Here is a 16,011-nt window from a genome sequence, read left to right as displayed (position 1 = left end):
AAAAATGATACATTCAGGATAGGGAACCTGCCATTTTGTTTCATTTACTCTAATACCTTGCCTTATGCAATGGGTATTTAATAAATAGTTTGATAACATAATAATAAATGTAGTCCCTACTTGTGGAGAAATTTTGTTCTAATAACTATACTGAGAGTCTAAGAAAGATAGATCTCTTAGTAGATGGCCTTGGTTATAATGTGAATTAGGAGGAGACTTATAATGGGTATCATTTGACTGGGCAAATGGCTAGACTGTTTTTCCTAGTGGTAGTTCTAACTGGCCCCTGCTTATTAATAATCAGGTCTTTACTGAAAGACAAGTCTTTGGCTTTCAGGTTATTCCACAGAGTTACCCTTGCTCCAGACCTTATTTTCCACTGTAGCTCAGTGTTTCCCATCCACCAAGTGATGTTACCAGTGCTGGTAGAGGAAAGGGTGGATTGTTTCCCTATCTAGTTATATCCTACCACCCTCAGGTCCTATATGCCTGTATCAAGAAATCATGATCGTGTTCATGTGTTTCTACCACCAGCTCCCCTAAATTTCCAGAATAAAAACAAGAAAAGTGTTTCTCCTAAATAATTTTTAACGCTTTTTTCCCTTGGGGTAGAGAATTCCCTTTGGGTATTCCAAAATAGTAACTGAGTTGCCATTAGAGGTTTTATTTCCTTTTTGTCTTATTTTTTTAAACTTAATTTTTTGTTAATGTCAGATGCATATATATCATTTGTAAAAGCCAAACAGGGCGCCTGGGTGGCTCAGTGGGTTAAGCCTCTGCCTTCGGCTCAGGTCATGATCTCAGGGTCCTGGGATCGAGTCCTGCATCGGGCTCTCTGCTTGGCAGGGAGCCTGCTTCCTCCTCTCTCTCTCTCTCTCTCTCTCTCTGTGTGTGTGCCTCTCTGCCTACTTGTGATCTCTCTCTGTCAAATAAATAAATAAGATCTTTTTTAAAAATTAAAAAATAAAAGCCAAACAGTATAATAATCAGAAAAATAAAACCAATTTGTGCCCTACTACTTTCTCCCCTATTCCCTAGGCTTATACTTTAAATTTTTTAAGCTGTTCCTTCTGACACTTACCTTATTTTTGTAGATAAGAGTTGGTAGTATAATACATTAATTTGAAAATTTTAGACGTTATTGCAAATCAAAACCTCAATGAGATATCACCTCATACCTATCAGAATGACTAAAGTCAAAAACACAAGAAACAACAAGTGTTGGCGAGGATGTGGAGAAAAAGGAAACTTCATGCACTGTTGATGGGAATGCAAACTGGTACAGCCACTGAGCAAAAACGTATAAAATTGCTCAAAAGATTAAAAATAGAATTACTTTAGGGTCACCTTTGTGGCATACTCAGTTAAGCACTGACTCTTGGTTTTGGCTCAGGTTGTGATCCCAGGGTTCTAGGATGGAGCCCCACATTGGGCTCCCTGCTCAGAGGGGAGCCTGCTTCTCCCTCTCCCTTTGCCTACCATTCCCCCTGCTTGTAGTGTCTCTCTCTCTTTCTCTGTAAGTAAATAAATTTAAATCTTTTTTTTTTTTTAAAGAGTTAAAACATGAGCGCTTGGATGGCTCAGTGGGTTAAAGCCTCTGCCTTCGGCTCAGGTCATGGTCCCAGGGTCCTGGGATCAAGTCCCCACATCAGGCTCTCTGCTCAGCAGGGAGCCTGCTTCCTCCTCCCTCTCTGCCTGCCTCTCTGACTACTTGTGATCTCTGTCTGTCAAATAAATAAATAAAATCTTTAAAAAATAATAAAATAAAATAAAATAAAAAAGAGGAAACAAATTCTTATTGTAAACAGTACCTTTTCATCACATGTAAATCACTCTGAGAAATAAATGTAGTTTCTTGTTCTAAGTATTTTTTTTAAAGATTTTATTTATTTATTTATTTATTTGAAAGAGAGAGAGACACAGCGAGAGAGGGAACACAAGTAGGGGGAGTGGAAGAGGGAGAAGCAGGCTCCCCACTGAGCAGAGAGCCCGATGCAGGGCCCGATCCCAGAACCCTGAGCCGAAGGCAGACACTTAACGACTAAGCCATCCAGGTGCCCCCTAAGTATTTTTCTTTTTATCATCGAAGAATTGCTATAGAAAAACTTGAGGAGGTATAGGTTCTGATTAATGAAGATTGTCATGAGTTCTAGTAACCCAGGACTCAACTCGCTTTGTGGAATCAGACAGTTTTGACTAAATGTGGCATATATTTAATGAAAAGATACTATTCCTCACCCATCCAATTGGTAAAAATTTTGAAGTCTTATAATATGAAATATTGGTAAGGGTGTAGGGACAAGAGTACTCTCCTACTTAGCAAGAGTATAAATTGGAATAGCCACTTTAGAGGAAAATTTAGCAGCAGTATCTATGAAAATTAAAAGTGTATACCCCCGTGACTCTGTAATTCCATTTGTTCTTACCCTAGAAAAACCTTGCACATGTGCACAGAAGGCATGCACAAGAATATTTCATTATGGCAAAAACATGAGTTAGGTCTATATGCAATGATAAAAATAAATCTCTAAGACTGGAAAAAAGCAAGTTACAGAATAATATATACATACAGTGTAATTCTACTTATCTTTGCACAATTCAATAGGTACACACTCACAAATATGCACATGTATATGTGTGTATGTATATATTATTTTTCTATACATAAATACTCTAGACATTTGCTACAATGTACTTATGTATTATATATATATATATATATATATATATATACACACACACACACATAAAGGTCTTTACGTATATGTATGAATATCTAGAAAAAAATGTCTGGAAGATGTGAATTAGGCTGATAACCATGGTTAGTTCTGGATAGGGGACTGGAATTTTGGAAGAGTAGGGCAGCAGAGGGAACATGCCCTTTTTATATGTATTATCTGGATTATTTTTTACCACAGTGTTTTCTTGTGTTACTTCCCTAAGTATACACACACACATTATTGCCAGTTGAAATATGCAAGGTAACTATAAAGCAATGAGATTGATTTTCATTGGGTACTAGTGTGGCTCAGGAGATTTTGTGGAAAACAGCTCTTGCCTATTTAGAAAGCTTCTCTGATACAGCCTCACCCAACCTGCCTCTTCGTGTCATTTCAATACTGGTCTAAGACCCGCACATAATCTTCTTGGCTAACAACCACTCATTCAGCCAGTCTCCTCAAATTTTTTGGTTGTGAGAACAGGAAGGGATCTATTGGATTTTCCTAATCTTGGAAATGACTAAAATTCAGTTTCTGAAATTCATTTCCTAAATGCATGCAGAACTGCAGTTGGTATTAAATATATATGTTTAAAAGTTCTGAATATAAGGATGTTTGTGCAGCCCTTTTCTATTTACAAAATGTCATAACTTTTTTATCTTACTTTATCTCCGCAACAACCCTGGAGGTAAGTAGTGTTGTTAATTGTTTACATATATAGGGAAACTCTCGCGGGTCCCCAAGACCACCCCCAGGTTTGACAATTTGCCAGGATGACTCAAAGGACTCGGCATATAGTCATACACTATGAGTTATTACAGTGGAAGGATAAAAAACAGAATCAGCAAAGGGAATAGGCACATGGGGCAAAGTCTGAAGGAAACCAAATGTGAGCTTCTAAGAGTCTTCTCCCAGTGGAGTAACACAATATGTATTATTTAATTCCTCTAGCAATGGGTTGTGACAACATGTGTGAAATGTTGTCTATCAGGGAAGCTCCCTGGAGTCTAGGAGTCCAGGGATTTTTTTTAAGGTTTTGTTTTCATTCCAGTGAGTTAACATACAGTGTAATATTAGTTTCAGGTATATAATATGGTGATTCAAAAATTCCATACAACACCCTCTGCTCATCACAAGTGCCCTCCTTAATCCCCATCACCCATTTCACCCATCCCTTCACCCACCTCCCCTCTGGTAGCCATCAGTTTGTTCTGTATGGTTAAGGGTCTCTTGCTTGACATAATGAGTCACTCTTATCAAAAGGATGGAAACCCTATCAAAACCCAAGTTTGCACACCTGAGCCAAAGACCAGTCTTGCAAGCAGCGCTTTTTTAAGAATAGCAATATCAGGCCTGCTATATTAACTCTTTTCTGCATAGAAACTAAGGCTAAAAGGAGATGAAATGACTTCCCTTAAGATATTTAGATATTAAATGCTAGACTCAAGGTTCAAACTCAGGCTTTTGGATTCCAAGTTTATACTTTTCCCACTATGTAACTTTAATCTCCTTAAATCTAGTACAGATGTTTTTAGTGTGCGATTGAAGTGGTAAAATTGAATACATAATTCCTCAAGAGATGGAATGTTGAAGGGATTTTCTTTATTTTAAGTGAGTCTCTTCCCGTGCTTTCTAATGCTTTCTCTCTGACCTATAACATTTCTAGGATAACATAAAAAATCTAGAAGTAGAAGTCATCAATCTGCAGAAGGAAAAAGAAGAATTGGTTCTTGAACTTCAGACAACAAAGAAGGATGTCAACCAAGCCAAGTAAGAATATAGCCAATAAGTATTATGTTAAGTCCTTACTATGTGTAAGGAGTTATAAAGGAAATAGAGAAAAAAAGAGCCATTTTCTGCCCCCACAGGGTTTACACCTAGTTGTGGAGAGGAGATCTCAACAGAAGAAAAGTTAATTGAGATTTATAACAGTACCTCATGATGTCAGTAAAAGAATGCCATAGCAGCATGTGCTTAGTAGCTAGATAAATTTCCTACGCAGTAATTGCTTCAAGAGTTCAGAGTCAGGAGATACCAGTTTAGCTCAGCATAATCAAGAAAGGCTTTATGAGAAGTTAGCATTTGAGCTGGATTCTGAAAGATTATCAGACCTACCTGACAGCTACAGTTTCTTTGTCCCTGCACTGATGGCCAATTAGCTTGTCAATAGAATTAATGTCCAGGCTAGTAAATGAAAGAACAATCTAGCCATCCTTTAGTCAGTTAGGAATAAAATCAAGGGGCACCTGGGTGGCTCAGTTGGTTAAGTGACTGCCTTCGGCTCAGGTCATGATCCCAGGGTCCTGGGATTGAGCCCCACATCTGGCTCCTTGTTCAGCGGGGAGCCTGCTTCTACCTGCTACTCTGCCTGCTCGTGCTCTCTCTCTTTCTCTGTATCAAATAAATAAATAAAAATTCTTTAAAAGGTGGGGGGGATAAAATCAAGACAGAGGTGCCCAGGGTGGCTCAGTCGGTTAAATGTCAGACTCTTGATCTCAGCTTAGGTCTCGATCTTGAGGTCATGAGTTCAAGCCCCACTTTGGGCCCCACGCTGGGCATGGAAGCTACTTAAAAAAATAATAATAAAGAATAAAACCAGGACAGATAACCAGAATATCCTCCTCTTCCTCAGACCTCTTCCTCATTGGCTACTCTACCTTCTTTTTACTCAGTGACTCGATTATATCTCTGTTAAGTCTAAAGTTCATGTTCTTAAATGTTATGCTGAATGTTTGCTTTCTATCTCAGACTAGTGTAATAATCATTAGAATTATTCCTTTACAGCTAAACTAAAGTGAAATATCCTCAAAGAACCATCCTTTTAGCATAGTGGGGGGAGTGATGTATTGAGTCAATTGCAGTGTTATACACTCAAAAAATTTGTTGTTTTATTCTTTGTATTGAGCTTCCATTATTGAGACCATTTGGGTGGTTATTCTTTATTTAAAGATGACTATGTGACCAGTCATCTCTTTTATATATATATCAGGATTGTGAACCTGGGAGTCGAATACTATGTCTTTTGAAGTCAGGCGTTGCTGCTCCTAGTCTTCATTCCCATGGCATCTGTTTTTAGGTTGAGTGAGCGCCGCCGTAAACGTCTTCAGGAGCTAGAGGGTCAAATGGCTGATCTGAAGAAGAAACTGAATGAACAGTCCAAACTCCTAAAGCTGAAAGAATCCACAGAGCATACCGTTTCCAAACTGAACCAGGAGATACGGGTAATAAACTCTCATCCTTGGGTTTATTTCGTAACTTACAAACATAGTTGTTCCATTTAGAATTATACTACAGAGGTGTTGTCAGGTGAGAAAGTAGCAGGCAGGGCCATCATTTCAAATGTGTGACCCTCCACAAATGTCCCTTTTACTGGACATTGTCCTGGTAGTCACCGAGAATCTGAATGACAAAACCCTGCTTGAGCAATCAGGTGCTTAATGTGAGCATCTGGGAAACCAAAGGAGAAAGATACCTTGATATTTTGTGGTGATATCCTAACCCACCTTCCATGATTATGTACAATTATTTTGTCAAGTAGTTACAAAGTGAGGACACCTGGGAAATATTTTCAGCCATTGAATGTCTGACTTCTGATATCTGTGAGTTAGAGTCACTGGCTGCTTATACTGAAACCTTTAGAATCCACTGGTTGCTAGGTGGATTTGTCCTTGAGGCTTAGGAGATATTTCCTTGAAATTTCATTTATATACAAAGAATTTCGGGCTGATTTTAGCTGTTGGTACATTTTTTTTTTTATTTCTTCAGCGTGTTCTTTTGTGTAGTCTATACTTGGAAACCCCTTGCAAGCATAGCAAGGGGTACTGCAAGCCTAATCAGAAAATCTGTTGGCAGCCTTCTCAGCTCAGCTCTGGGTTTTCTCTCTTCTTAATAGTTAGTCTATCCATCTGCACATCAGCCTAGAATAAATGCAGATGACTAATACTTGTACTGGGTTTTGTTTTTACAGGTGATGAAAAGCCAGAGGGTACAGTTAATGCGTCAGATGAAAGAGGATGCTGAGAAGTTTAGACAGTGGAAACAACAAAAAGACAAAGAAGTAATCCAGTTAAAAGAACGAGTAAGTAACTACAACTTTTCAAAGGCCCACCTCATAAACCCTTCTCTGGGCTGATTAACATTAAAGCTTTTCTTCAAACAACTGGTTATCTCCCAAAAAAATGTGACACATTCATAAAGTTAACAGGTATTTCTTAAACATCTACCACGTACAAGGTACTACCCAGTAGATACCATGGAAAATAGAAAAATGAGTAGTATATGAGCTCTGCCCTTGAAGAATGTCTTAATCTAAATGGGAAGGTGAGACATAGCATGGTTTTCTCTCACTGAAGGAATAAAGAGATCTGTGCTTTATGAAAGGCCTAAAACACCAAGGCAATTAGGAAAGGAAAACATATTTCCAGTTAGAGTGAAAACATGACAGCTGAACAGGCCTTGAATAATAGGGAGGATTTTGATAGAGATAGGTACAGGCATTCCAGATAGATGGAACAGCAGGAGCAAAGACACAGATGACAGCTTTGTAAGCATATTCAAGGAATGATGAATGGTCCTGGTGGGATGAAGGATAGTAGAAGATTCCATCAGAAAGACAAAATGAAGCTAGATTCTTAAAGATCTAAGAAGTTTGAACTTTATATTGTTAGCAGCACAAAGATTTTTAAGGTTTTTGAGAAACAAAGTGATATCAGCCAAGTATGGCTTTAGAAAGATACATCTGAGAGTAACATGTTTAACAAACTGAAGTATTGAGAAACTGAAGGCCAGAACACAAGTTAAGAACATATCACATCATCCAGAAAGACAGTAAGGGCCTGAATTAGAGTAGTAACAGTATTCTTGGAAAGGACATTGATATGGGCACATTTTTAGAATTGGCCAGAATGTGATACATTGGGTCAAGAAATAAGGAAAAGTTCTTTTTGAATGGTGGCAAGAGTAGCTTTGTGAACACTCTTCTCGGCAAAAGAAGCAAAACTAGTGAAATGTATTTTTTTTAAAAAAGCCATTAGAAGTTTCTATATGTCCTGAAGGGCATATAGCAAAGAAAATGTCTTCAAGGAAATCTAGTAAACCTCAGTAAGAAGCAAGAGTCTGTGGCCCTTGAACCACAATCTGCTCACTCCCTTCACTCCTCAACTTCCAGTCTATGGCTATGGTTTCCTCTGTTTCATCCCCCCCACCCCCAGCTCATGTTGCTGAGGTTCTATTTCAGGCAGGAGCAACCAAGATGGTCTGGGGATCCTTTCTCATACCCAACCCATGTGCGTAGGGCAGAAGCTCTACTCCTGCTACAGAAGGCCAGAAGTACTAGGGCCTGATTACCCCAACCCATCTAATCATAGGACGGTAGGTTCCATGTCAGGAGAGGCAAGCCAAGAAAAACAGTGTGTGGCCCCTGCCCAGCACCCCCTCATAGAACAGAGAAATCACTCAGGGAAGTGGGCTACTATCCCCCACTCCCCAGTCCTGAGCAGTGGTACAGAGGTTCTGCCAAGAGGGCAGGCCACTGGAATAGCCATAGGAATACAGCCCTCCCTGAGGGGCTCTCTTTATTTGGGGACAGAGTTTGGGGAAGTTAAAACCTAAAGGAGCTGTCAAAAATCATGGAAATTTTGGTGGTGACCAATTAAGAGTGGTAGCTCTGCAAGAACAATAAGTGAAACAACAGTAAAAATATTCGAAGATATAATGACTAAAATTTTTCTAAATTTGCTGCAAAAAAAAAAAAAAAAAAAACTACACATCCAGGAAGCTCAATGAACTCCAAAATAAATGCAAAGGTATCCACACCAAGGCACATTATGTCAAAATGTTGAAAGGCAAAGACAAAAAAATGTGACAGCAGCAAGATAGAATGACTTATCACATACAAGCAAACCCCAATAAAATTGACAGCCGAATTCTCATTAAAAACAGTGGAGGCCAGAAGACAGTGGGGCAACATATTCAAAGTGCTGATGTCAAATACTACCAACCAAGGATTTTATAGACAACGAAGTTTTCTTTTAAAAATGAAGAGAAGGGGCACCTGGGTGGCTCATTCAGTTAAGCGTTTGCCTTCAACTCAGGTCGTGATCCCAGGGTTCTGGGATCAAACCCAGCATCAGGCTTCCTGCTTGGCGGGGAGCCTGCTTCTCCCTCTCCCTCTATCCCTCTGCCTGCTTATGCCCTCTCTCTCTTGCTCTCAAATGAATAAACCCCAACAGACGAATGGATAAAAAAGATATGGTCCGTATATACAATGAAATATTATGCCTCCATCAGAAAGGATATACCCAACTTTTGTATCAACATGGATGGGACTGGAAGAGATTATGCTAAGTCAAGCAGAGAAAGTCAATTATCATAGAGTTTCACTTACTTGTGGAGCATAAGGAATAACATGGAGGACATTAGGAGAAGGAGAGAAAAAGTGAATTGGGGGAAATCAGAGAGGAAGATGAACCATGAAGAGACTGTGGACTCTGAGAAACAAACTGAGGGTTTTGGAGGGGAGGGGGATGGGCGTTAGGTGAGCCTGGTGGTGGGTATTAAGGAGAGCACGTATTGCATGGAGCACTGGGTGTGATGCATAACCAATGAATCTTAGGACACTGAAAAAATAAAATTAAATTTAAAAAAAAGAAACAAAGACATTTCCAGATAAACAAAAGCTAAGTGATCTTATTTTGGCAGACCTACCTTACAAGAAATACTAAAAGAACTTTAGACTGAAAGCAAGTGATACTAGACAGTAATTTGAATCAACACACACACACACACACACAGAGAAAACACAAAGAGTACCAGTAAAGGTATTATTGTGGGTAATTCTAAAAGTATAGTTGTGTATTTCTTCTCCCTTCTCTTAACTGATTTAAAAAGCAATTATATAAAATAGTGTTTATGTAATTGTATTGTTGGGCCTATAACATATAGAAATATAATATATTTGACAAAGTAGGTGACTGGAAGCAAAGTTGTATTTGAGTAAAGAAATTGCATTAGGTGGTAACATGAATCTATTGGAAGAAATGAGGAGAGCCAGAAATGGTAAATAAGAACAAATTCTATAAATATATATTTGTTCTTCTTTCATCTCAGCTTATTCAAAGGATAAATTATATAAAGTAATATTAATAATAATAAATTATGTGGTTACATAGAGTTATAATTTGCATAACAATCATAGCATAAAAAGGGAAGAGAACAGAGCTATATAGGAATTATGTTTCTATATCTCACTGAAATTAAGTTAATATAAATCTGAAGTAGATTCTGATAAGATATATATTATAAGTACTAAGGCAATCATTAAGATAATAACTCAAGGAGCACCTGGGTGGCTCAATTAAGCATCTGCCTTCAGCTTAGGTCATGATCCCAGGGTCCTGGGATTGAGCCCTGCAATGGGCTCCCCACTCAGTGGGAGGCCTGCTTCTCCCTCTCCCTCTGCCTGCTGCTTCCCCTGCTTGTGTGTGCTCTCTTTGTCAAATAAATAAATAAAATCTTTAATAAAAGAAAATAACTCAAAAATAGTGAAGTAATCATTAAAGGAATCAATACACTACCCTAAAAAATATTCACTTAATGTAAAAGAAAATAGTAAAGGAAGAATGGAAGAACAAAAAAGATATATTTTTTAAAAAGTAAACTTGAAAAGATGATTCCAAATATATCGATAATAACATAAGGTGAATAGATTAAACTACTCCTCTAAAGGTAGAAATTGTCAGTCTGGATTTTAAAAATCCAAGATTTGGGGCGCCTGGGTGGCTCAGTGGGTTAAAGCCTCTGCCTTCGGCTCAGGTCGTGATCTCAGGGTCCTGGGATCGAGCCCTGCATCGGGCTCTCTGCTTAGCAGGGAGCCTGCTTCCCTCTCTCTCTCCACCTGCCTCTCTGCCTACTTGTGATCTGTCTGTCAAATAAATAAATAAAATCTTTTTAAAAAATAAATAAAAATAAAATAAATTAAAAATCCAAGATTTATAACAAGATATGCTGTCTACAGAAGACACATAATGGATTCAAAGATACAAAGAAGCTGAAAGTAAACGTTGGGAAAAGATCTACCATTGAAACACCAACTATGTGGCTACAGAGTCAAAATACACTTTAAAACACAAAATATGGGACGCCTGGGTGGCTCAGTGGGTTAAGCCGCTGCCTTCGGCTCAGGTCATGATCCCAGCATCCTGGGATCGAGTCCCACATTGGGCTCCTCATTCTGTGGGGAGCCTGCTTCTCCCTCTGCCTCTGCCTGCCACTCTGTCTGCCTGTGCTCGCTCTCTCTCTCTCTGACAAATAAATAAATAAAATCTAAAAAAAAAAAAAAACACAAAATATTACTAGAAATAGAAAGGAACATTTTATAATGATACAAGAGTCAATCCATCAGGAGGATATAACAATTATTAAAAAAAAATATGCACCTAACAACAAAGCCTCAAAATATGTGAAGCAAACACCAACAGAAATGAAGGGAGAAATAGACAAATCAATAATAATATTTGGATATTTCAGTATCTCCCTTTCAAAAATGGATAGAACAACTAGGCACAAGAACAGCAAGGATATCAAAGACTTAACAATACTATAAACTAACTAGACCTAATAGACGTCTGTAGACTACTCCAACAATAGCAGTGTATACAGTCTTCTCAAGAACACATAGGACATTTCTCCAGGATAGTCTGTATGTTAGGCCATAAAACATGCCTTGGTAAGTTTAAAAGGAAAAAAAATAAGCTTAAAAGGAATAAAATAATATAAAGTATACCTTCCAACCACAGTGGGATGAAATAAATACCAAGGGAATTTGGGAAATTCACCAATATGAGGAAATTAAACAACATTGTCCTAATTAAATAAAAGGTCAAAGAGGAAGTCACATGAAAAATTTTTGATGAATAAAAACAAAGACATAATATACCAAAATTTATGGGTCGCAGCTAGACCAGTGTTTAGAGAGAAATTTGTAGCTGTTAATGCCTATATTAAAAATGAATAAGCATCCCAAATCAGTAACGTAGACTTCCACTTTAAGACACTGAAAAAAGAAAAATGAGCAAACTAAACCTAAAGCTAGCAGATGGACAGAAATGTTAAAGGTTAGAGTGGAAATTAATACAATAGAGAATGGAAAAAAATAATAGAGAAAATCAGTGAAACCAAAAATTGGACCTTGGAAATGATTGACAAATAAGGACAAATGTTTAGGTAGCCTTAAGAAAAAGAGAGAGAAGATTTATTACTAAAATTAGGAATAAAGAGAGGATATCACTACTGGTTTTCAGAATGAAAGGATCGTAAGGGAATACTATGAACAACTGTATGCCAACAAATTAAATAGCCTAAATGAAATGGGAAAAATTTTTGAAAGATACAAATTACTGAAACTGACTCAAGAAGAAATAGAAAATCTTTACAGGCCCATAACAAGAGATTAATTTACTAATTTAAAACTTCCCAGAGGGCGCCTGGGTGGCTCAGTGGATTAAGCCTCTGCCTTCAGCTCAGGTCATGGTCTCAGGGTCCTGGGATTGAGGCCCACATTGGACTCTCTGCTCAGTGGGGAGCCTGCTTCCTCCTCTCTCTCTCTGCCTGCCTCTCCGCCTACTTGTGATCTCTCGCTCTCTGTCAAATAAATAAATAAAATCTTCAAAAAAAAAAAAAAAAAAAACTTCCCAGAAAGGGGGCGCCTGGGTGGCTTAGTCGGTTAAGCTTCTGATTCCTGATTTTGGCTCAGGTCGTGATTTCAGGGTCCTGGGATCAAGCCCCGAGTTGGATTCTGTGCTCAACAGAGTCTGCATGAGGATTCTCTCTTCCTCTGCTCCTCTTTCTACCCCTCCCCCTGCACTCATGTGTGTATTCACTCGAATGAATGAATGACTTACCAGAAAGAAAAGCCCTGGCCTGGATGGCTTCACTGGTGAGTTCTATCAGACATTTAAAGAAGAAATGATAACAAATTTTCAGAAACTATTCCAAAAAAACAGAAGCAGGGGAAACATTTCCCAGTTCATTCTATGAGGCCAGTACTTCTTTTTTTTTTTTTTTTTATTTGACAGAGAGAGATCACAAGTAGGCAGAGAGGCAGGCAGAGAGAGAGAGGAAGGGAAGCAGGCTCCCTGCTGAGCAGAGAGCCCGATGCGGAACTCGATCCCAGGACCCCGAGATCATGACCTGAGCCGAAGGCAGCGGCTTAACCCACTGAGCCACCCAGGCGCCCTAGGCCAGTACTTCTTGATACCAAAACCAAAGATATCTCAAGAAAACTATAGACACATATCTCCTATAAATATAGATGTGAAAGTCTTCAACATAATACTAACAAATTGAACCTAGCAACAAATAAAAAGGATGATATACTGTGACCAAGTAGGGTTCATATGGGAAAAAAAAAGATATAAGCTTTCTTTAACATCTGAAAATCAGTTGATATATTACACCATATTAGTAGAATAAAGGACAAGAACCACATGATTATCTCAGCAGACAAAAAACATATTTGACAAAATCCATCACCCTTTCATAATAAAAACACTCAGGAAACTAGGGAACTTCCTCAAACTGGGAAAAAAGGGCATTTAGAGAGAAAAATCTTCAGCTGACATCATAATAGGGAAAAAAAAGAATACTTTCCCCCTAAGATCAGGAACAAGGCAAGAATATCCTTTCTTGTCACTTTTATTCTACATTGTCCTGAAAGTTCTAGCCAGGGCACTTAGGCAAGAAAAATATATAAAAGGCATCCAGATTGGAAAGGAAGAAACAAAACTCTCTGTTAGCAGGTAACATGATTGTGTATGTATAAAATGCTAGAGAATCTACTAAAAAACTAGGAAAACTAATATATGAATTCAGCAGTGTTGGAGGATATAAGCTCAATGTACAAAAGTCAGTTGTATTTCTATATACTAGAAATGAATTTGAAAATGAAGAAAATTCCATTTACAATAGCATCAGTAAGAATAAAATGGTTAGGAATAAACTTAACAAATGTAAAACTTATACACTAAATTCTATAAAACATCATTGAATTAATTAATTTAATAAATAAATGGAAGGATGGCCCGTGTTCATGGCTGGGAAGACTTAATAATCTTAAGATGGAATATCTCCCCCCCAAAAGAAAACATGGAATACTCTCCAGATTGAGCTACAGATTTAGTACAATCTCAGTCAAAATTCCTACTGGCTTATTTGCAGAAATTCACATGCTGGTCCTAAAATTCATATGGAAAGGAAAGTGATCCAGAATAGTCATAACAATCCTGAAAGAGAAGAGTAAGTTTGGAGATGTCACATTTCCTGTTGGTAATATGTCCATCACCTCACATAGTTACCTGCTTTTTTTCAGTGTGGAGAGAACACTTAAGATCTACTCCTTAGCAGATTTCAACCATACAACCCAGTATTACTAACTATAGTCACTATTATATATAGATCCCCAGAACTTACTCATTTTATCACTGAAAGTTTGCACCCTTTGACCAACTTTTCCCTGCTTTCCCCACCCCCAGTTCCTGGTAACCACCAATACTCTCTGGTTCTATGAGTTTGACTTTTTTAGATTACACATATAAGTGAGATCATACAGTATTTGTCTTTCATAGTTTGGTTTATGTCAGTTAACCATTATGACCTTTGGGTTCATCCATGTTGTTGCAAATGGCAGGATTTCCTTTTTGTTTGTGGCTGAATAATATTCTGTCATATACATATACCTCATTTTCTTTATCCATTCATCTGTTGACACTTATGTTGTTTCCATAGCTTGGTTACTATGAATAATGCTGCAATGAATATGAGAATGCAGATACCTCTTCAAGATACTGATTTCATATTTCATTTCCTTTGAATATATACCTAGTAGTTGGATTGCTAGATTATATGGTAGTTCTATTTTTATTTTTTGAGGAACCTCCATAATGTTTTCCATAATGACTATTACGTTGAAAGGCTCTTTAGTTATGTTATAAGGTTTTATGTTATCTAGCTTAATTGCAATTAAAAGCCTGACTTTTTTCTTCTCAGGACCGTAAGAGGCAATATGAACTACTCAAACTTGAAAGAAACTTCCAGAAACAGTCTAATGTGCTCAGACGTAAAACTGAGGAGGTAAGAAAATCCAATCTACCAAATCAAGAAACTTCCAGAAAAATCTAATTTACTCAGACATAAAACCAAGGAGGTAAGAAAATCCAGTCTGTTAGGTCACCTTCAGGCTTAGGTGCTGATAAAGTAGTATCCCTTAAATGAGCCAGTGTCCTGAGAAACCAGTGATACCAATCTTGGCCAGCAATTCCTAAGTCTTAATCCCTGTTTATATGTCATGAACTGTGAGCAGAAAAAATCTGAAGAAAATGGTACTATTCAAATAAGGATTTTTTTTTTCCAATTAAGCTTGCTTCTTTCCCAAAAAAAAAAAAATGCAGAGTAATATTGAGAAGTGACATTGCCAGACACTTTCAGTCCACAGTACTTCTTTGAAATATGTACCTCTCCTAGGCTCTCAAGCAGTAGCTGTTCACCAGTATTATGTACACGGAGACTTAAAAGTTGATTCCTATAGGAATTCAGACCCATAGAATTTTTTCGTTTTTCTTTACTAAGAAAGAAAAATGGAAATTAAATTTTTTTTCATTCTTCAATTCGACATTACCATGAGCCATTTTTATTTAGGCAGCAGCTGCCAACAAGCGTCTCAAGGATGCTCTCCAAAAACAGCAGGAGGTCGCAGATAAGAGGAAGGAGACTCAGAGCCGTGGAATGGAAGGCACTGCAGCTCGAGTGAAGGTATGGGCAGCTTACGCTGCCATTTTTCTTACCTACATCAGAGATAGGGAAAACAAGGAAAATCGCTTTATTTTGGTTTAGAATTAAACACTTCAAAATCTGAAGTCATACCCGAAAGCCTGATTTCCTAATGATACCTTTGAATATCTTTGAACAGATGTTAAAGACCAAGAGTAGAGAACCCTTTCCATCCCTGCCTCTACTGAGGTTCAGTTAATTTTTTAACAGTTTTACTGAGGTACAATTGACCTACAATAAACTGTACATATTTAAAGTGTACAATTTAATAGGCTTTGACACATGCACCCATGAAATCAGCACCACAATCAAGACAATGTCTATGTCCGTCATGACCAAAACTTACTATGTTACCACTTTGTAATCACTTTCTCCCCTCCCCAGTCCATCCCTCTCCTTCCCCATCTCTAGGCAACAGTTAATCTGCTTTCTGTCACTGTAAATTAGTTTTTATTTTCTAGAATTGTGT

At 37.9% G+C, this 16,011-nt stretch overlaps 1 protein-coding gene across 3 annotated transcripts in view; it reads left to right on the top strand.

Annotated features, from left to right (window-relative positions):
* Positions 1–16,011, top strand: part of KIF4A (kinesin family member 4A) — a 114,400-nt gene that overhangs the window by 66,042 nt on the left and 32,347 nt on the right. For all 3 annotated transcript variants that reach the window (XM_047714896.1, XM_047714897.1, XM_047714898.1), the window contains exons 16-20: positions 4,387–4,490; positions 5,797–5,941; positions 6,688–6,798; positions 14,763–14,846; positions 15,411–15,524. In XM_047714896.1, the coding sequence (XP_047570852.1) occupies positions 4,387–4,490; positions 5,797–5,941; positions 6,688–6,798; positions 14,763–14,846; positions 15,411–15,524 (558 nt within the window). The remainder of the gene's footprint in view (positions 1–4,386; positions 4,491–5,796; positions 5,942–6,687; positions 6,799–14,762; positions 14,847–15,410; positions 15,525–16,011) is intronic.

This window comes from Lutra lutra, chromosome X (genome assembly GCF_902655055.1).
Source record: "Lutra lutra chromosome X, mLutLut1.2, whole genome shotgun sequence".
Classification (NCBI taxonomy): domain Eukaryota; kingdom Metazoa; phylum Chordata; class Mammalia; order Carnivora; family Mustelidae; genus Lutra; species Lutra lutra.
Note: the sequence above shows the minus strand (reverse complement) of the source record. Positions and strands in the feature narration are given on the sequence as shown.